Source organism: Sus scrofa, chromosome 17 (genome assembly GCF_000003025.6).
Source record: "Sus scrofa isolate TJ Tabasco breed Duroc chromosome 17, Sscrofa11.1, whole genome shotgun sequence".
Taxonomy (NCBI): Eukaryota; Metazoa; Chordata; class Mammalia; order Artiodactyla; family Suidae; genus Sus; species Sus scrofa.
Window position 1 is genome coordinate 12,875,782 of NC_010459.5, and position 23,133 is coordinate 12,898,914.

At 42.8% G+C, this 23,133-nt stretch overlaps 1 protein-coding gene across 4 annotated transcripts in view; it reads left to right on the forward strand.

Moving 5' to 3' along the window:
* PSD3 (pleckstrin and Sec7 domain containing 3) overlaps window positions 1–23,133 on the forward strand; it is a 621,434-nt gene that overhangs the window by 230,039 nt on the left and 368,262 nt on the right. For all 4 annotated transcript variants that reach the window (XM_021077991.1, XM_021077990.1, XM_021077989.1 and 1 more), the window contains one exon: window positions 12,548–12,656. In XM_021077991.1, the coding sequence (XP_020933650.1) occupies window positions 12,548–12,656 (109 nt within the window). The remainder of the gene's footprint in view (window positions 1–12,547; window positions 12,657–23,133) is intronic.

Here is a 23,133-nt window from a genome sequence, read left to right on the forward strand (position 1 = left end):
TGTTCCAAATAAAAGAAGTGTTATGTTAATAATACCACTCCTTACATTTTTAATTAATTTGCTGTTGTACAGAAGATGACTGTCCTTAGCTTCCCCAGGCAAAATTAGAGCTCTGTTATCAGAGACCCATCGGTTGTCTTTGCTCGTGAATTGATGTGAGCTGTCAACTGCAGTTACAGGTTTAGGTAAATAAAGTGTATAGGCAATCTCTGATTTTCATATGTGCATTCTAAAAGTTTATGATTTAATTATTTGGATCTCTGCTTGTGTTTTTCCACAGAAACTAGTTTCCAGGCTTCTAGCAAGCCCAAACTAGCATTCTTAAAATTATCTCTTAATACTTAGTAAAGCACTAAGTATTATTTGAACTCAACCCCCAAAATGTAGTTTGGAATATAAAATTAATGTGGCAATTAGCGATGTAAAAATAGAAAGAACAAGCTTCTAATCTTCAGATGCTCAGGAGATCAGGCTGTGGGATGTGTGGGTGGGAGGGGTGTAGGGGAAATGTCTTTAACACTATAAAAGTGAAGAAACCTTTGGTGAATCATTTATTCTCCGATGTTCTATATTTAAGAACAAGAACAAAGATAATTGCAATCACTCATTATTCTTTAGCTCATGCACCCCTGTTGAAAATCCAGTGTTTGTGAGGATGACTTGGCCCCTGAGTGTAGCCAGGGCATTGCCCCATGCTGTATTCTTTGCATGGCTTGAGTCCACAAGCTGTGACTTTATGACCAATAGCATTGTTTTCACTCACTGCGCAAATTCAAAGCCATTGTTAAACTAACAGCTTTAACACTAGTTGTAAAATGCCCAGTATAAGCCAGAAACCCTGCCAGTACCTTCCCCTGGGTGTGTGTATTGTAATTTGTGTTGTAGGGATGGTGGAAGTGGCCTAAGAAGAATGGGCTTTGTTCCTGGCTGCTGGCTGTCCTGCTGTTCCTTAGTCTACTTTTCGGGCTCGCCTGTGTACCCCAGAGAGCTCCGGAATATTAGCTCTCAAGCTTCAGTACGCCTAAGCGTCCTGGAGGAGTTAGGTAAAAAGTCAGCTTCTCCTGTGCTGCTGTAGGAGCCTGATTCCGGGGCCTGAGGAGCCTGGCAGCTTGTGCTGTATCCCCATGCACAGTGCCGGGCAGCAGAAATACTGCTCTGGAGTGTCTCACTCCTCTTGTGTTGTTTCTCAACTATGAGTCACAACAAGATAGCCCTAGGATCCTTTGCTTCTGTGGGTGAGGCTGGTAAACTCTGTCCGGGCACCAGCCACAACTTGATGACCTGCAGAGGTAATTGGCCAAATGGGACCTAAATTTACTTTTAACCTGTTTACGTAAGCAGTTTGTTTCCGAGAAGTGTACTCATTTTGGCTGATGATGTTTGTGTCTGTAAAAACTAAACGTGTAAAAGGGGTACATTTTAGTATTGCAGGGAGTGTGCTTACATTTAAGGAATGGAGATCTGTCATCAATATCCAGATCACTTGGTCATTTTGGACCTTTTACATATACATAAACATTTTGGCTTTTAGGGCCACACCGGAGGCATATGGAAGTTGCCAGGCTAGGGATTGAACTGGATATATAGCTGCCGGCCTACACCACAGCCACAGCAACATGGGATCCAAGCTGCGTCTGTGACCTACGCCACAGCTCACAGCAACACAGGATCCTTAACCCACTGAGCAAGGCCAGTGATCAAACCCGCATCCTCATGGATGCTAATTGGATTCCTTTTCACTGCGCCACGATGGGAACTCTGGGACCTTTTACATATTGACTACCCATCAAGACTTGTCTGAAGCTGGGATGGTGGGCAATCATCAGTGGGAAATCAGGCAAGTGCTTTGTCAGGACACTTTGAAACAGTATCGTTTCTGGTCACTAGCAGGGCTGTTAGGCACCCATATGATATATTTCACTTTCTGTATCATTTTAAATTAAAATTAAAAATTTCGTCAGGGCTATTGATAACTAGTATTATTGGTCTGAAAATTGACTTGGAATATTTTGTTAAATTTCTGTTTTCTGGACCTTGTGCTGTGTTGTCTTTGGTGTCCTTCTTTACCTTGGCTCGGAGGATGAGTGTTTTATGGATCCTGTTTCCTCAAGCTCATGCACATCTCTTCGTGATAGACATCTGTTGACAGCCAGGGATGCAATGCTTGTATCATCTGGTCAGGGTTTATGTCCTGCAGGCAGAACCAGGTGCCTCTCAGGGGCATGACCTGACTCTTGTGTCTCTCTTTATACCAAACTCATGGTCATTTGGTGTTTGTAAGAGGGGCATGTCTTGGAGATCATTTGCTTTGATCTTGAATATACAGTCTGGTGGACTGTATATTTTCTTGTAGAAATTAATGCCGTAATATTTCATGTATACTTTTCATTGACTTTCAAATGTTTGTATTTGCCCAGAGGCACTCTTCTCTCCATCCATGCAGTAATTTTCTACATCCATCCATTGGGTAGATGACTTATACTTTGTACATGTAGAAACTAATTTATCTGATCACTCACAGAGTTTCTTTGGGGAGAAGATAATCATGGCTGGCGTTCTTACCTTAATCAAGAACAGCCTTTAGCCTGTCTTACTGCAAGATCCAGTTCTAGGTATTCCTTTGTTTCAGTAAAATACAAAGCTGCCCCCAGATGTGGCTTTCAACTTAAGGGAAATAAGTGTGGCAATCCAGGCAACAAGACACAGCACTTACCACTCATGAGTCCCACCTTGAATCCAGGTAGCACCTATTTTCCCTTCTTGTCGAAGTGCCAAGTGACATGTGGCCAAGCATGAGAGTGGGAGTGCCCGTTGTGGCTAAGCAGTAATGAACCCGACTAGTATCCGTGAGGATTTGGGTTCGATCCCTGGCCTCGATCAATGGATTAAGAATCCGGGGTTGCTGTGTGCTGCAGTGTAGGTCGCAGATAAGGCTCGGATCTGGTGTTGCTGTGGCTATGGTGTAGTTTGACACCTGTAACTCCGCTTCAACCCCTAGCCCTGGAACTTCCATATGCCTTAAAGACCAAAAAAAACAAAAAAAAAAACCCCAAAACCGAAAAAACCAACACACACACACAGAGGAGTGGATTTAATTTTGTTTCAAAAGTTAGTGGAATTCTTTGAAATAACTGAAGACACTTTCATATTTTCAAAGCTTAGATTTTGGTGAATTATCCTGTTAACTTACTTTTCGTTTATGTAATTTGTGGTCTTTCTGCTAAGGTTTCAAGGCCTTTTGGAGGTTGCTGAGTTTATAAGATCAGGAAAAATATTTATGAACACTTACTGTGAGCCTGTGTTATCTGCTTTGCATGCTATTTGTTTTGGTTGTTCTGAGTACCTGCCTTCCTCCCCTGTTTTGAGTAAGTAGAGGAGCATTTGAGAATGTTGTTATTCAAAGTCTGGTTGATTTCCTCTGGGGATCGTGATTATGCTGAGCTGACTTTTCTGTGGCTTTCCAGCATGCCCTTGTGTTACCCAACTTACGTCCTTACGTGCTCTCTGTGTGTGGAAAGCTCACCGAAGTGGGGTCTGTAGCAAGTCAGGAGGTGTGTTCTGAGGCTTAGCCGTGTGTGTTTTTCTTTTTAAAATCTGGACCTTTATAGTGTCTGTTTTGTTTATTCGTTTTAAACATTCTCATTAGTATGAAACATTATCAGAAGCACACAGGTCCAGAGCCTGAGGAAGGCGGAAACGTAGGTAGTAGGCAAGGAACAAGACAGGCAGGAGGAAGGCTTTGGCCACTGGGTCTGCACACTTGCGGTTGAGGGGCTCCCCTCTGTTGTAACGGATAACGAAAAGGTGGGAAAGGCAGAGGATGTATTGTGAGCTCATACATGTGATTGCTAGTTTTCTTTCAGTCCTTTCTTTGAAGCTCTCTACGCTTTAGTTCCTTGATGCCTCAGTGAAAGAGCAATCAGGAACACTTGATCTCTGTGTCTTACCTTTGTTTTATGGGAGTCTTTGTTAACAAATGAATGTTTAGCATCTAGTTTCTTAGCTCCTACCTTTCTACATCATACTCTTCTCTCCCCCCAGCACACACACAAAAGTGATTCTTACCATTAAGCCATGTAATACATGGTGAATAAGCCAGGGCAGGCACAGTTCCTAGAAGGAGCATGTGATCTTCCCATTTGGTCAGAAGACAACTGTAAAATGGGTCCAAGATGCAGACTGTCACAGGAAGAGGCCTTTGAGTTGGCTGAAGGCCTGCTTTCATACACTCCCTCTGACTTTGCACACGTGTCAGCAGAAGGCCGGGTGGTGACCCTTGTCTCTGCTCTGGAGCCTCCTGCCACCCCCACTCTCACCCTGTTAGGCTGCCTTCCATGCCTGGAGGAGCGTCAGGACTCCACCTGTCCTTCCCGGGGGACTGTGCTGTCAGGAATGGGCTGAGTGGTGGACAGTGGCTGGTGGAAAAATGAAAATGGACCTCCAGGGGCTTTTAAAAAGGCTATGAATTCAGCTCTTGTCTCTGTGCTCCCACAGTTAAAACAGCTGGTAGCAGGGCTGGCTGGCGCTCTACCCCCCCATCCTTCTCCTTGGCCTGCTAGTGCCTTCCTGCTTTGCACTTTGGTTTGGATGCAGTTTCTCACCTCTAGAAGTGAAGCGTTGGATGTGCTGTTACCCTATTTGTCTCCTGTTTTTGGCCTCTTTCTGCTCTTATGAGCAGAGGCTCTCGCTCTGTCCCAATTTTACTTGGTTCCTATTACTGGCTTTTAGAGTATCTATCCACTTAGCCTGTCAAGGGAGTAGGGGCTGGTTGTAGGGAATTGTAAATTACGTGGGCCATCACTGATGTTTTTCCACTTGTTTTTGTGCAGCATAGTCAAATACATTTTTAAAGGGAAAAATGCTGTACATGGCAGAATTTGAATCTCTTTCTTTATAGCCAGGTAAGCTGAAACAATGGATCATTTTGTTTTCAGCAGTACAAATTTCTTAATTATAGTGGAAAAGCAAAGTATACTTGGAGAACTGCAATAACAAGGAAAATACAGGTGGAATAACAGTTACTCATTAAGTCTTGTGATTATTTCATTAACATTTCTTTTGTACTTGAAAATGGCGGAGATTTACTTGTAGAGAAAGTTTGAGTGTGAACTCATGGCTTTTTTTAAGCTAGATGTAGAAATAAGCATAGATGTACAAGTGTGTATTTGTAGCTGTATTTTCTGTGTGTCTGTATTGATTTTCTGTGCCTGCTGTAACAAAGTACTGCAAACCTGATGGCTTAAAACAACAGAAATTTATTCTCTCAGAGCTCTGGAGGGAGAAACCTGAAGTGAATTTTATGGGTGAAAATCTAGGTGCCAGCAGGGCAGTGGTTTCTGGGGCTCCTTACACCTGCAGCCTGGATGCCATTCCTTACATTCTGTGGCTCTTAGCCCTTCCTCCATTCTTTTTTTTTTTTTTTCCCTATTCTTTTTAGGGCTGTACCTGTGGCATATGGAGGTTCCCAGGCAACAGGCTGAATCAGAGCTGTAGCTGCTGGCCTACACCATAGCCCACAGCAATGCGGAATCCGAGTCACATCTGCAGCCTATACCATAGCTCACAGCAACACCAGATCCTTAACCCACTGAGTTTGGCCAGGGATTAAACCTGTGTCCTCATGGATACCAGTCGGTTGGTTAACCACTGAGCCACGATGGGAACTCCTTTTTTTTTTTTTTTTTTTTTAGGTTTTAATTTTGTCTATTATAATTGATTTATATTGTTCTGTTAATCTCTACTGTACAACATAGTGACCCAGTCATCATATATACACACACACACACTCACATTCTTTTTCACACACCATCCTCCACCACGCTCCATCACAAGTGACCAGATGTAGTTCCCTGTGCTATACAGCAGGATCTCATAGCTTATCCACTCCAAATGTGATAGTTTGCATCTACTAAACCCAAACCCCCAGTCCATCCCATTCCCTCCCCCTTGGCAATCGCAAGTCTGTTCTCCAAGTCCATGAGTTTGTTTCTTTTCTGTAGAAAGGTTCATTTATGCCATATATTAGAGTCCAGATATAAGTGATACCATAAATGGTATTTGTCTTTCTCTTCCTGACTTACTTCACTTAGTATGAGTCTCTAGTTCCATCCATGTTGCTGCAAATGGCATTATTTTGTTCTTTTCTATGGCTGAGTGATATCCCATTGTGTATATACCACATCTCCTTAATCCATTCATCTGTCGATGGACATTTAGGTTGTTTCCATGTCTTGGCTATTGTGAACAGTGCTTCAGTGAACATACGGTGCATGTATCTTTTTCAAGGAAAGTTTTGTCTGGATGTATGTCCAGGAGTGGGATTACTGGGCCATATGGTAGTACTATATTTAGTTTTATGAGGTACCTCCATACTGTTTCCCATGGTGGTTGTGCCAATTTACATTCCCTTTTCTCCACACCCTCTCCAGCATTTGTTATTTGTTGACTTGTTAATGATGGCCATTCTGACTGGTGTGAGGTGATACATCATAGTAGTTTTGATTTGCATTTTCTAATGATTAGTGAGGTTGAGTATTTTTCCATGTGCCTGTTGGACATCTGTATATCTTCTTTGCCTTCCTCCATCTAACAGCATAGCAACACTCTACTCTGTTCTGACTTTCTTCTGTCACAAGTCATCCCACCTGAGCAATTGGATAGTCTGCTCATATCAAGGAACTGAATCACTTCTTCAGAGTCTTTGCCATGTGACCCAGTACTCACAGGGTCTGGGATTAGGATGTAGACATGGGCACCATTATTTGGGTGTGCATGCATACCTATTTACAATTTCGTAGCCCTGTCCTCTGAGCTGGTCTATGAGCAGGCTGGTACTCACCAGTAGCAAGAAGCACTCCCAGCCTCTCAAATCCAGTTCTTATATATAAATACTAAATAATATTCTTCATTAAAAGGGAACAGGTCTTTTGGATTTTTTTTTTTTTTTTTTTTTTGGTCTTTTTGCCATTTCTTGGGCTGCTCCTGTGACATATGGAGATTCCCAGGCTAGGGGTGGAATTGGAGTCATAGCCGCTGGCCTACGCCACAGCCACAGCAACACGGGATCCGAGCTGTGTCTGCAGTCTACGTCACAGCTCATGGCAACACCACATCCCAACCCACTGAGCAAGGCCAGGGATTGAATCCACAACCTCATGGTTCCTAGTCGGATTCATTAACCACTGCACCATGACGGGAACTCTGATTGTTTTTGTTTTTTACTGAAATAGCTGATTCCTTTGTACCAGAGTACAGAAGTGCTCAGAGGATGCTAGGGTGTGTCAAAGAGAACAGAGACAGCCAGAAAGAGCTTCTGCTGGCCAAAACCAGGCAGCTTGAACACTGAACTAAATGATGAAAGTAGTGGATCACAACCATTGGATCAAGTAGTAAATAATAACTAGCAAATAAATCAAGCTATAATGTGCAAATCTGATGAGGAACAGGATATCTGCATAGTTTCTAAGTCTTTCCACAGCATACTGATTACTTATAGCGAGAAGGTTTAAGTTGACAGTGAGGAGGCCTAGCAGATCCAAGTGAACATGATCAGGAATGGGACAGATTGAAATCCTGTGCCTCTAAATGGATGCAGAGAGAACAGCATCACTTCCGTGATATTCCTGTCAAAGATGCGTAATCTGAATGTAATCATGAACAAATGTAAAGACAAACACATGCTGAAGAACATTCTCCAAGATAACTCGTCTGGGATTTTCAAAAAAGTCATGGAAGTTAAGGACTGTAACATCCTGTGATAGTGGGTCTCAGTAGCCATTGGGAAGTTCTGAGCTTCAGGTTAGGCCACTGATGTGTGGACCCTGATGTAACCAGATCTGCCTTCTTGAGCTGGTTGATCCTACATGGAAAGCTCTGTGCAGATCTCTGGCCAGCAGGGTAAGTCCTGGCGCAGCATTCCACAGGCTGCTGAGAGAAGCATCTTAACATCCGGCAAACAAGTCCCTGTTTCCATTTTGGTGTCCTCATGTCACTTGTGCTGGTGTCCCCTAGGCCAGAGATGTTCTGTGAAAAATCCCACTCACGGATAAAATTCCATTCTTTGGTGGGGGGCACATTTTCCAGTGAAGTAGATGTAGGGATCTGGGGTCTAAATGCTTGGTAACCATCCCTTTCCACCACTCCTACTTGTGTTGGTCCCTCCTTTTCCCACTACCCCTTGGTTCTGTCTGCTTTTAACAGACTTAAGTTACCTGTCATCTTCAGCAACTTCCCATTTGCTCTTAAGTCTTTCAGCCTTCTTTGATGCCTGACTGCTGTAATAAAGTACTGGGTAGCTTAGACACCATAGGAAAATTATGTTCTCACAGGTGTATAATCCAGGAGCAAGGTGTCAGCAGGGTTGGTTTCTTCTGAGGCCTGCAGATGGCGGGCTGCCTTCTCCCAGTGTCTTCCTTTGGTCTTCCTTCTACCTGTGTCTGTGTCCTAATCTCTTCTTTTAAGGGCACCAGTCATGTTGGATTTGGGCCCATCCTATGACGATCTTCCAGACCCCGTTCCATCCTGACAACCTTCCAGACCCTGTCTCCAAATACAGTCATTGAAGGTGCTGGGGTTAGGACTTCAGCATAGGAATTTGAAAGACACGGTTCAGCCCGTAACACCTCACCATTGCCTTTTGCAGCACCTAGCTAGGTAATTTAAAGAATTACTTCATGTCAGGAGTGTTTCTCCTGTGTCTAAAATTGGTAATTAGAGACTTGGATGATGTTAGGTGAAAATTCTTTGTTAATTTGAAAAGCCAAGTAAAATGTAAGGTCTGGTCCGTTTAATGGTGGACTTCTGTCTTTAGATGCAGGCATGTTTTGATGACCATGTCATTCTAATCATCACAAAGAAGAGATTTGTGTTATTCCTCCTTAGTGAAAATCTGTGAAGGTGGCTCAGAAGTGTGAAGAGTCTTTGTGCTTCAGAATTAGAGGGGACCTTAGAGATGAATTTGAGTAACTCTCTTTTTTTTGGAAATTAAAATTTTTGTTTTTAGGGCCACACCTGCGGTATATGGAAGTTCTCAGGCTAGGGGTTGAATCAGAGCTATTCCTGCCGATCTACTCCGTAGCCACAGCAACGTGGGTTCTGAGCTGCATCTGTGGGCCTATACCATGGCTCATGGCAGTGCTGGGTCCTTAACCCACTGGGCAAGGCCAGGGATCAAACCCACATCCTCATGATACCAGTTGGGTTCTTAACCCATTGAGCCACAATGGGAACTCCTGAATAACTCTATTCAAGAGAAGCTGAATGTTTAGTGTGTGATGAGCAAGAGCCTCACCTGGGGTTAGACTGTGGCCTGGCTGACAGTCCTCTTATTAGTATTACTTCTTATCCCATGCTTCTTAATGACGTTCATGTTTCTAAAATGACTGTGATAAAAAGAATATATATTATTCAGTTAGTAATACAGAAAGAAAAAGTAGTCACCTGGAAACCCAAATCCAAGCTCTTGATAGTGTTTCTTTTCTAGTTTCAACACATAACCCAGCTGCTCAAGCCAGATTCCTAGGAGTCCTTCTCTGGGTCATGGGTTCTGGATTCAGGATCTGAATCTGGGACCCACGATTGACTATTTTGTGACCTTGGGCAAATTACCCCACGGTGCCTCCTTTTCTCTGCCTGGATGGCAGTGGTGCTTACGGGTTGTTCTGAGCATCACGAGAGATACCCACATGGTGCATTAGAGCAGCCTGGCCTGGAGTAAGTGGTTAGTAAATGTTACCCATTATAATTATGCTTGATTTCTTCCCTTCCCTTATTTCTCAAACCCAATTTATCAGAAAATTTGTATAGGAATTTCCACTGAGCACAGTGTGTTAAGAATCTGCCCTGCAGAGGCCCAGGGCAGTGGGTTAAAGGAGCCAGCATTGCTGCAGCTGTGGGGTAGGTTGTAGCTGCACTTGGATTGAATCCCTCATCCAGGAACTTCCATACGCCACTGGTGTGGCCATTAAAAAAAAAAAAAAAGGAAAGAAAACATTTATATAGATTCTCCCAAGAAAATATATTTCACATTTATCTACTTCTGTCTGTTTCCACTGCCATCATCCTACTGGTGTCTTTGCTTCCTCTTGACTTGGCTCACTCCAATCCATGTCCTCCTTAACAACCTTATGATGTTTTAAAAGTATTGAGGAACCACTGTTTATTTAAAACCCTCCAGTGGCTTCCTCATTGAGCCTTTCCTTGACCAACACATGCTGTGTGTTTGGCCCCTGCTTCCTCTCCAGCGTTTGTTCCTGCTATGCTGTTCCCTCTAAACTTTGCTCGTGTACCCACCACTCTGTGGCCACATCAGCCTTCCCTCAGTTTCTTGGGTAGCTGGGTCCTTTGGTACTCTGAGGCCATTGTGTATGACCCTCGCTCTGCCTAGATGGATGTTTCTGTCCTTCCTTCGCTCTCATCCTTCTCATCTCTGTGAGAGCCTTTCCTAACCATGCCTCTAAAGTTAGGGCACCTGTTCCTTTTACCAGCACCCTACAAACATCAGAATGATACTGTTCCCTCTCAATCAGGGAGAAGGATAATTGATAGCCTGTGATTTTAAAGCATGCAACACCAAGAGGAGTGTGTGTCTCTTCCAGAACGGGTCATTTTACACATTATGAATACTAAGTGATTGTAGAGCTATTTTTAAGAAACTGCTGTCTCGAAATGGTACAGAAGGGTCTTTGATATTGCTATTCAAGAACAAAGAGAGGCCTGCCCACTGAACCACCCTGCAGGGGTGGTGAGGTAGTCATAACCCAGCCTTGGGCCTCTTACTGCTGTCAGTCATTTCTGCTCCAGAGGGTAGTTGCTTCTTTGAGGTAGTTGCTTCTCTCTCTGAAAGTGAACACTCAGTGGCTGTGGAGACATGAGAAAGAAGATGTCTGATAATTAAAGAGTAGAAACCAGAATGGTAATATCTGGATCCTGGTTAATTTTTGAGTTCAGAGTGAAGAGGCAGAGTAATGACTTTTACTTATTTATTTAATTATTTTTGCTTTTTAGGGCCGCACCTGTGGCATATGGAAGTTCCCAGGCAGGGTTGAATCAGAACTATAATTGCTGGTCTACACCACAGCCACAGCAACACCAGATCTGAGCCTTGTCTGTGACCTACACCACAGCTCACAGTAATGCCAGATCCTTAACCCACTGGGCAAGGCTAGGGATCGAACCTCCGTCCTCATGGATGCTAGTCAGATTCGTTAACCTCTGAGCCATGATGGGAATTCCAAGTAATGACTTTCTGATGGACTTGGTCACATTTCTTCATGTTTTGAAATTTCTCTCTTGTTGGTTATTTTTAATTAAACCTAGGCCAGCGAAGAGAAGTACTCTAGATTTTTGGCATGTGCCTAAAGCAGCCAGGAGGAGGTAATAGGAATTGAGAATCATAATGTGAGCCATTTTTAGTCACCTTTTTAGTTTTTTTTCATATAAGGGGCATTTAGGAACTCTGAAGGATACTGGGATGGATGCTCAGATTTATGCTTATGCAGTAGGTATAGATGGGATGCCTGGCTCCTCTGTTCAGTGCTCTGTGTGGCTAAATGGTGTTCCTGACTATATGAAAGTGTGGTCTTTTTTGGGGAAAGACTGCTTTTTATTGACATACGTTAGTAGAACCTATATACAGAAATGTTACTGCTATGAGCTGTCTCTAAAAATAAAACAGTTTTCTCATTACAAAAAAATAACATTCTTAATTTTAAAAAATTCCACGGTAATTCTGCCCCCCAATCAAGTCAAAAATTTCATATTTTTCTTATTCCCTTATAGATGCTTATTTTTTTTATACAGTTGTAATCTGGCTATTGTGATCATCCTGTATTCTAATTTATGTCCTGTTATGTTTTACATGTGTCTTTTTTTTTTTTTTTTTCTTTTTAAGGCCATACCTTTGGCATATGGAAGTTCCCAGACTAGGGGTCGAACTGGAGCTACAGCTGCTGGCCACAGCCACAGCCACAGCAACATGGAATCTGAGCTGCATCTGCGACCTACACTGCAGCTCATGGCAACACCAGATCCTTAACACACTGAGTGAGGCCAAGAATCTAACCCACATCCTAATGGATACCATTGGCTTGTTACTGCTGAGCTACATTGGGAACTTCCTGCATGTGTCACTTTTAATGGCCATATAGCATTCTATCACAGAGATATGTCATAACCATTTTCCTGTTTGATGATTTGCGTTATGATGTATTTTTATGATAGACTTTTATTTTTATTTATTTATTTATTTTTTGTCTTTTTGCATTTTCTAGGGCCGTTCTCTGCAGCATATGGAGGTTCCCAGGCCAGGGGTCCAATTGGAGCTGTAGCCGCCAACCTACACCAGAGCCACAGCAACGCCAGATCCGAGCCACATCTGTGACCTACAACCACAGCTCATGGCAACACCGGATCCTTAACCCACTGAGCAAGGCAGGGATCGAACCCGCAACCTCATGGTTCCTAGTCATATTCGTTAACCACTGCGCCAACACAGGAACTCCTATGATAGACTTTTTAATAATGTCATTGTTTTGTTCTCATTTTGCAGGCAGAGACGTTTGTTTGGGTTAATAATGCATCTGCACATTCCCAGAGTGTTGCCAAGGCCAAATACGAATTTTTATTTGGCAGACCTGAAGAGAAAACTTCAGATACTAGTAAGTATTTCTCTACGTTCCTCTTTCCAGTAACAGATGTGAAACACTATTGAAATTTCAAATCTCAGAAGTGAGAATTCTTCAAGCGAAGAAAAAGACTTGAATTTACCTAGACCAGGGTGCTAGAATCACATCCTATATTTCTGAATTCTGCATCTGAGGAAGATGTAGAATTACTCGATGAATAATTAAAGTGAATAGGTTTCACAGAGGTAGGAAGGCAGCAATGCAGCTGGAGAAAAACACTCCATCAGTAGGTGATAAAGGGGATATCAGCATATCTTGAGACATAGACAGAAAGGGGATATTGCACGTAATTGGGAGCCTGGGTCTTGAGTGTGAATTGTGGCCTTGTAACTTATGAGATGTGCGGCCTTGAGTAAGTCATCTAAGCTATTTTTGCCTCAGTTTTTTAATCTGTAAAATGGGATCATAATGATACATGTTTCAGAATTCTCTTGAGAATTAAGTAAACCTATGCAAAGATCTCAGAACCATGCTTGGCATGTAATAAATGCTGTGAAAGTGTTTGCTGCTGTTATTATTTATTGTGATGATGATCATCATATTCCTGACCTTCGAGGTTGACATTTAGAAGTGCCGTCCTGACTTTCCTCAGCTCCATCACTGTCTGATGCTGCTTTCTGTTTTGGGTGGGCAAGGAACGTGACCTGCTGTGGCTGTGGTTCAGGTGAAGAAGTCAAATGATCATTATACAGTTTTGACCTGTGTGTTAGATGGGATTATATAATGGGCTTCACATCTTTGAGCACAGCAAGAATGCAGTGTATATGCAGCCATTTAATAATTCCTTTTATCTTAATAATGCATATTTATTTGATATTTCAGTAGTTGGGATCTTACAATGACGTATAAAACAACTCATTTTTTTTAAAAAATGATTCTGCTTTTATCATAATTTCTTTTTTCTTTTTTTCTGGGGGGGGGGCCCACACCTGTGGCAGGCATGTGGAGGTTCCCAGGCTAGGGGTCTAATCAGAGCTACAGCTGCCGGCCTATACCAAAGCCATAGCAACTCCAGATTTGAGCCGCCTCTGCCACCTATACCACAGCTCATGGCAACGCCAGATCCTTAACCCACTGAGTGAGGCCAGGGTTTGAACCCACAACCTCATGGTTCCTAGTTGGATTCGTTTTTGCTGTGCCACGACGGTACTCCTATCACAATTTCTTTTTTTTTTTTTTCTTTTTGCCTTTCCTAGGGCCGCTCCCACGGCATATGGAGGTTCCCAGGCTAGGGGTCTAATCGGAGCTACAGCTGCTGGCCTACACCAGAGCCACAGCCACGCCAAATCTGAGCCGTGTCTTCGACCTATACCACAGCTCACGGCAACACCAGATCGTTAACCCACTGAGCAAGGCCAGGGATTGAACCCGCAACCTCATGGTTTCTAGTTGGATTCATTAACCACTGAGCCATGACGGGAATGCCCACAATTTCTTAATTTGCTATTTATTATGTGGTATAAATACCTAACATTCTGGGCTTGAGGTTTGGGGCACTTAATCATTTATTTGTTATTTTCAGATGGGGAATACTGATTGTCATCACCACAGGACTGTTTAAATCTCCTTCTTGGCACAGCCTTAACTTTGAATACCACATTGCGATTTTTGTGCTAATCAAGTTTTTTTTTTTTTGGTCTTTTTAGAGCCGCACCCAGGGCATATGGAAGTTTCCAGGCTAGGGGTTGAATTGAAACTCCAGCTGCGAGCCTACACCATAGCCACAGTGACTCGGGATCCAAGTCGTGTCTGTGACCTGTACCACGGCAATGTTGGATGCTTAACCCACTGTGCAAGGCCAGGGATGGAACCTGTATCCTCATGGATACTAATCAGATTCATTTCCATTGAGCCACTATGGGAACTCCTTTTTTTTTTGTTTAACTTCGATAAAACATGATTCTTCTATGTAGAGAAAATATCACATGTCTACATAGTCCTTTGACTTCTTGGTGGGTGAGTTTGGGTCTTCCTTACTCATTCGTTTTGAGTAGTTTTCCCAGTTTACCTGAGGTGATTAAAAAAATGACATTTTAAGCCTTCTGTTCTTATTTGCCTTGTAAAAATGGTTGGTATTTGTTTCTAGTGTGTTGCTGTTTTGCAGGTACTTAAGTATGCATACATTTATTAAACAAATCTATTTAATGAACACTCACTATGTGTTGGTCACCTGTGCTGGGCATGTCCGGGTGCAAAGTAGAAGACACAGCCCTTGCCCTGTGGGAGCTACTTTTTTGGTCAGAGAGAAACCTGTTTCTAGGTATCGCATTTCAGCTGTGCTGGTGATGATGTCACGGAGGAGGTGGAAGTTGAGCTGTTCTTAAGGAATGACTAGTATTCTGATTAACAGAGTCTAAGGGAAGGCATTTCAGACTGAGGGAATGGTATGAGCAAGGGTGGGTAGCAGAAAATATAAATTGTCTGAAGAACAGGGAGGAAACTGGCCAGGTTGGTTCGCAAAGCGTGTCAGTGAGAGATGGGTTTAGAAGATAACCATTTCAAAAGGGGCAAAGGAAGGCCTTCTAAGGCAGAGTGAAGAATGTGCATTTTATGTGGGATTTGCAGAGAGGAAGTGCCAGGCACTGTTTTAGATAAATCAAGACAGGTTGATCTGGAAATTGAAAAGGGCAGCAGAAGTTGTTGCTTACTGTAGGATGGGTGTAAGATGCAAGTTTATATTGACTTTTAGAAAGTACTTTTGTTTATCTTCACAAATAAATGATGGCACATTTTATCATTTCAAAAATAGTCTTGAAGTTTCTTTATATTGACTATTCATCTGTCATCAAAACACTGCCCAAACTCAGAGGACCATTGGAAAAGGTAATAGGGAGACTAGGACAGTGTTTTTATTTGAATTTGATTGACAGGCATACCTTGTCCCATGCAGCGGTTTTTGTTTGTTTGCTTTTTCAAGTGGATCAAATAAGTGACTGAAACTGTCTAAGTGCTGGAGAAATGGAAATACCTTTTGGACACATCTCCTCATACTCAGGAGGTGGCCTGTTGGTAATGCAGCCAGATCAGGGGAGGTCAGTTGCTTCATGACCCCGGTTAGGCCCAAGGAACGTGTTGCTGTAATAGGGAAGCTTGCTTGGCTTTGCCACTTAGCAGGGACTTACCATGGGTTGTGGATGGGAGGTCCTGGGAAAGACAGTTCAATGTCATTTTCAAACTGTTGCTTATTGCAGGGGTTTTGAATCCATGACAAGAGTTGAGGGTGTTGGATGGAGTGTGGAAGAACATGTGAAAGGTTGGAAGAGTCCCTTGCTGGGAATTAAGATCTGGATTCTATGATCTGTTCATCAGTATAGAGAAAGCAAAGGTGACCGTGCTTCTCTAGTTTCTCTGTACCATGCCACTTTTTGGGAGCTGTCACAGCTTTCAGGAGCTTTTCAGGGCTAGCACATAGTTGGTAATTGTTGAGCGGCTTTGAGCTACATGTGACATCAATTGTGCTGTGACTTAATGGGGGGGGGGCCAAGTCACCTGAGTTTCCCTTCTTGCATTCCAGTTAGCTATTGGAATGTTTATGGAGCTGCATGGAACTGCAGAGATAAGAAAGAGGTGCCCCAGGAGCCGATGTGGAGCTATCCAGAGGCAGTGCCTCCCTGGCTCCCCATGAGTTGCTGCTTCTGGGGTAGCTGCCTTCTCACAGCTGGTCAGGTGGAGTCCACTCTAGCAGGACCTGCTTCATTGTGGGAAAGTATGCTCCTTGAAATGTGCCTAAGGCAGCATCAGATGGCTGAGGTCAGTTGGTCTTCTTGGTGAAAATCCAGAGGGAAGAAATGCTTGAGAAAGTCTTTGAGGATTAGCTAGACTGTCCTCGGCTTTCGGAGGACAGGTGACTTGTGGAAGTGTGAGGGAGCGCAGGGCTATGGGATGTTGAGAAGGGGAACCGACTTGTCATAGCTCTTGAGGAAATAAGCCTTAGCAGTATTAAAGAACTTGTCCAAGGGCACTTGTCCAAGGGCACGATGCTTTAGAGTAGGGGGTGGGGGGGGTAGGGATTGATGAACTGGTTTCCCAGAGCTCTGAGGGGCAGAGACATTCCTGTGGAACTGGGACCCCAGCTTGCAGCATAGATGGGGTAGAGGTCCAAGTGCATTGTCACATGACATCTAGAAATGACACCCCCTACCCCCGCCCCATTGAGTTAACTGCTAAAGTAAGTGCAAACCACGCTGAGGGACCCCTTCACAGCTCAGAAATATGAATAAATAAATCAGTGGCACAAAAATGGGTGAGCTCACAATAAAGTAGTATAAACTGTGCAAGTAAGGAACTTCCCTGAGAGGGACAGTCAGCATACACAGCAAACAGGGAGATCTGGACCCAGAGAACCACAGATAGAATATTCTGAAACTATAACAGATTTGTTTAAAAGATAAAAGAGGAAAAGAAATAATATGTTAGAAGAGGAGAGTATGAAGTGGAGACATGCATATATGAACAAAAACCAAATTTAGCTTATAGAAAATGAAAAATATAGTAGTGGCATTAGAAAGACAAGTGGTTGGGTCATTGCACATTATTAGGTTTGTTTTTGGTGGGAAATGGTGAACTCTTTCCTGATCTCTATTCTTTGGTTTCTCCCATCTTCTCAAATGTTATCTGTAGAAAAGTGAAAAGAAGGGAAAAAAACCCAGCATTCGTAATTCCAAGCAGTGTGTTCTCATTTTGGCAACGCTGACTTCGATTTTTTTTTTAATGTATGTCTCAACCCCCAAAGGGCACACATTTCTTAGTTATTCAGTAAATATACAGGTGGTCTCTCTTTGCCAGGCGTTTTTCTAGGTCTTGGGGGAACAAAACTAAAATCCCTGTTTAACAAACTGCTTAGCAAAGATTGGTCTCTGTGGCTCCTGAGTGCCACCTCCCACCCCCTCTTCTGTATAGTACAGCACCGCCCCACGTTTAATAGGGGGAAATGCACTGGTTAGCTTTTATTCCCTCAGGTGTAGGCATTTATTTTTTTGTATGAATTTTAAGTTTTTATTATCAAAATAATACATGTATAATCCAAAAAATGTGACCTTTACTAAAATATATGTGTCCCTTCCTCCCTTTCTCCCCCGAGTGGCAGTAGCTTTTGACTTGTTTTCTCCTACTCTTTCCTTTTCCTTCTACTTTTGATTTTTTAAAAAAGCTTTAAAAAATGGTAGTTTTTTTTTAGTTGCCTGATAGATGCTATGCTTACACCTGTATTTTTTATTTATTAGAAATATCTATTCTGTAATAGGAAAAATGCTGAATTTGGCTCACATCCAGCCTCCCTGCCCCCCAGGTTGTGTTCTTATTCTTCTTACTTTTGGTTTTGCTTTTTAGGGCCGCACCTGAGGCAAGTGGAAGTTCCCAGGCTAGGGGGCAAATCGGAGCTGCAGGTGCCGGCCTACACCACAGCCACCGCATCATGGGATCTGAGCCATGTCTGCAGCATACACCATGGCTCATGGCAATGCCGGATCCTTAACCCACCGAGCAAAGGCCAGGGATCCAACCCAAGTCCTCATGGGTACTAGTCGGGTTCATTACCACTGTGCTACTGTGGGAACTGCCACAGGTTGTATTCTTATGTTTAGTTTTTCACTTGGTTACATTTATGGCTTTTAAATCTCAGGACACACGTGTGTAAGATGAGAAGGCAGTGTCTCTGCAGCCGCCCACCTGTCCTTCCCCAGGCTCAGCTTCCCTGCATCTCACCTTTACTTTTATGAGACTGGAGGCATTTGTGTACTGTTCTGTTACTACTAGATAGCAAAATCTTTTGTGCTTTCACTACCTGTCGATTCTAAACATGTAGAACCTGGCACCAGCCTTTATAGAGTGGAATCCAGGTGGTGCCATTGGAACTGAAGTGAAGAGAAGTGAGGCCTTTGTCGGTGGCCTCCGCTGCTCAAGGGGTGTGGGGGTGGTGGGGCGGAGGCACAGCCCAAGAAGCAGGGGTGAGAGGGAGTGTGGGGAACAGTACTATTGGTAACAGGCAGTTTGTTTTCATCTTGAGGACCCTCTTGCCACAGTTTTCTACGCCTCTGTCCAGCTGTTCCCCTTGGACTCTGACATAGTTCTTCATTGCATTCATTCTTCATTAGATGTGTTGTGTCTTGGATTTCATGCCTCAGTTATGGAATATTTTTTGGCTAGAGTACATTCTTTAGTAATACTTTCCAAGAGGTTCTGAGGTTGGTAAAATTGCTAAAGCTTTGTATGTCTGGAAGTGGAAATTTTGTCTTAGGCCTCATCGCTTCCTCACTTGGAGTAGAGTCTAGGTCCTGCTCCCCACCTTCAGAACCCTGAAGGCATCCCCCACTTTTCCTTGATCTGCCTTGACCCTGATGCCACTCCTAGGCTTCCTTCCCGTGTGGGTCTGCTCTCGCTCTAGGTACTTCTGGAGTCTCTTGGCCCAGCCCTCTGGACTGTTAGGAGGCTTACATTTTTAATTGTTCTTCCTGTGCACTTGCTGTGCCCTTGGAGTCATATCTTGGCCCTGGAAATATTTGTTGTATTATGTCTTTATTATTACCCCTCCATTTTATTTTATTTTATTTTATTTTTATTTTTATTTTTTGCTTTTTAGGGCCAAACCAGAGGCATATGGAAGTTCCCAGGCTAGGGGTTGAAACAGAGCTGTAGCTGCAGGCCTGGCCCATAGCCACAGCAGCGTGGGATCTGAGCCGGGTCTGTGACCTACACCACAGCTCATAGAATGCAGGATCTTTGACCCACTGAGCAAGGCCAGGGATTGAGTCTGCATTCTCATGGATGCTAGTCAGATTCGTTAATCACTGAGCCATGATGGGAACTCCCTTAAAATGATTTTTGCTTCTGAAATTCCTACTACGTGGATGTTGGTTCTTCTGGATTGGATTACTCTTCTGTGTCTCAATTATTTCTTTCCTTTTTAAAAATGTCAACTTCTGTTTTTTTATAATAAAATTACTATATTTGTAATTTCAAGAGCTCGTTCCCATTCTCTGATTACAGTTTTTGCTGCAGTCTCTTCTCTTATGGATGCATTATCATTTGAACCTCTCTAAATAATTAATTAGAATTTTTCTTCCATGATTACCTTTTGCTTCCTGAATTTCTGCTTCATCAGGGTCAGTTTTGTTTCTTTAATTTTTGTTTTGTTTTGTTTTACTTTTTTTTCCACTTGGCATTTTATTTTATTATCCCAATACATTATCTTTTTTTTCTACTGTATAGCATGGTGACCCAGTTATACATACATGTATACATTCTTTTTTCTCACATTATCATGCTCCATCATAAGTGACTAGACATGGTTCCCAGTGCTATATAGCAGGATGTCATTGATAATCCATTCCAAAGGCAATAGTCTGCATCTCTTAACCCCAAGCTCCCCAATCCAACCCACTCCCTTCCCCTCCCCTTTGGCAGCCATAAGTCTATTCTCCAAGTTCATGATTTTCTTTTCTGTGGAAAGGTTCATTTGTGCTATATATTAGATTCCAGATATAAGTGATATCATATGGTATTTGTCTTTCTCTTTCTGACTTACTTCACTCAGGATGAGAGTCTCTAGTTCCATCCATGTTGCTGCGAATGGCATTATTTTGTTCTTTTTTATGGCCGAGTAGTATTCCATTCTGTCTGTATACCACATCTTCATAATCCAGTCATCTGTTGATGGACATTTGGGTTGTTTTCCATGTCTTGACTATTGTGAATAGTGCTGCCGTCAACATGCGTGTGCCTGTGTCTTTTTCAAGGAAAGTTTTGTCTGGATATATGCCCAAGAGTGGGATTGCTGGGTCATATGGTAGTTCTATATATAGTTTTCTAAGATACCTTCATACTGTTCTCCATTGTGGTGGTTGTTTCATTAAATTTTGGACAGTCTCTTGGAAGCTACTGTTTCCCCTCTAATGTCTGTTGGAGTTTGTTTTTCTTTTCATGTGCATGAAAGATAGTTCCCGACAGTGGTCAGTGAGCATCTCTCTGTGGTGTGGAGCGTGTGTCCTTAGCAGGCTCTTCCCTCCTGAGGTGAGCAGAGGTGATGGGCTCAGGGCTGGGTAGGCTGCTTCTTAGACCCAGGCTGGGTGCTGAGAGCCAGCGTCGGGGCAGGGTGGGGGGCCAAAATGGGGAACCTTTCTGGGTCTGGGGATGATTCTTCAGTTAATCATGTTGACATCTCTTCTGCTTCCCCTTCCATGTATGAACATCTGCCAACTTTGGGCTTTGGGCATCTCTGTGGCTCTGCCGTTAGGATAACTGAGGCCTTCTGGATTAGCTCTGAGTTGTGACTTCTGCTATATTTTGTCTGTGGTTAAAATCCCATCTCTTTTAGTCTCATAGATTTATTCAAATCTCTGACTTAATAATGCTCCTTTTTTTCTCAGCACTGTTATGAATTTCTTTTCTTTCAAAATATGTTGTTTTTATTTTAATAGGAGAAGGAGTGGAGGCAAACCATGAAGCCTGAATGCTTTTTTTTCTTTTTCTCCAGTTTTATAGAGATGTAATTGACAGATAGCACTGTGTAAGTTTAAGGCATATGAAAACAGTGCAATGATTAATACGTGTGCATTTGTGAAATGAGCACCACATTAACGTTAGTAGCACATCCATCATCTTGCATAAGTACCTGGGTTTTTGTGTTTTTTGTGTTTTTTTGTTTTTTTTTTGTGAGAACATTTAAGGTCTGTTCTCTTAGAAAGTTACAAATATATACACTATTGTTAACTTTAGTCACTATGCTGCACGTGATATCCCTGGAACTTACTAATTTTTTTTTTTTTTTGAGAGTTAAGTTTTATTTGGGGTGAAATTAGGACTTAAGCCAGCATCTCAGGTAGCCCTGGTAAACTGCTCCCACTAATCTTTTAACTGGATGATTATAACTTCTGACTAACATCTCCCAGTCTCCCCCACCCCCAGCCCCTAGTAACCACCATCACACTGGTTCTGGGTTGACTGTTTTAAATTCCACACAGGAGTGAGATCCTGCAATGTTTGTCTTCCTCTGTCTGCCTTATCACTTAGCATAATGTCCTCGAGGTGTATCCATGTGGCTGCAAATGGCAGGATTTCCTTCTTTCTCAGGGCTGAGTAGTACTTCATTATATATGTACATTTCCTTTATCCACTCGTCCGTCTGTGAACACTGAGCTGTTCCTGTGTCTTAGCTGTTGTGAATAGTGCTGCAGTGAGCGTGGGAATGCAGATACCCTTCCCGGTTAACATTTTAGTTTTCTTCAGATAAACACCCAGAAGCGGAGTGCTGGATTGTATAGTAGTTCTATTTTTAATTTTTTGAGGAACCTCCCTTGCTTTTTTTTTTTTTTTTTTAAAGGGTCGCACCTGTGGCATATGGAAGTTCCCAGGCTAGGGGTTAAATCGAAGCTACAGCTGCTGGCCTACACCACAGCCACAGCAACACCAGATGCCCGACCCACTGAGCTAGGCCAGGGATTGAACCCGAATCCTCACGGATACTAGTTGGATTTGTTTCTGCTGCACCACAAAGGGAACTCTTCCCTACTGCTTTTTAATAGCTTTATTGAGATACCCAGTTAACTCAAGTAGAGTGTGAAATGCATTGGATTTTAGTGTGTTTGCGGAGTTGTGAATCTGTCACCACAACTGCTTTAGAACATTTTCATCACCCAGAGATAAGACTGGCTTCACTAACAGTCACTCTGAATCCTCCTTTTCCTTTTAGCCGGCAGCCGCTCATTTATTTTTTGTGCCTACAGATTTGTTTATTCTGGACATTTCATCTAAGTAGAATCATGTAATATGTGGGTTTTGGTAATTAGCTTTTTTCACTTATATTGTTTTCATGCATGATGTTACTTATATAACTACTTCATCCTATAACTTCTTTTTTTTTTTTTTTTGGTATTTCTTGGGCCGCTCCCGCGGCATATGGAGGTTCCCAGGCTAGGGGTTGAATCAGAGCTGTAGCCACCGGCCTACGCCAGAGCCACAGCAACACTGGATCTGAGCCGCGTCTGCAACCTACACCACAGCTCACGGCAGTGCCCAATCCTTTAACCCACTGAGCAAGGCCAGGGATCGAACCCGCAACCTCATGGTTCCTAGTCAGATTCGTTAACCACTGCACCACGACGGGAACTCCCATTCCACAACTTCTTATTCCATTTTATGGACAGGCCACATTGTATCTATCTGTTCATCATCTGAGGGACATTTGGGCTGCTTCCACTTTTTGGCTACTGTGATAATACTTTGATGAACATTCATGTACAGGTTTTTATGTGGAGGTATGTTTTCATATCTCTTAGTTATGTACCTAGAAGTAGAATTGCTGGATCATATGGTGATTCTATATTAAACCTTTTGAGAAACTCTTAAATTGTTTTCCATGGTGGCTGTACAATTACATTCCCTACCAGGGTATGAGGGTTCTGATTTTCCACATTCTTTCAACACTTATTATCTACTTTGTAACTATCCAAGTGGA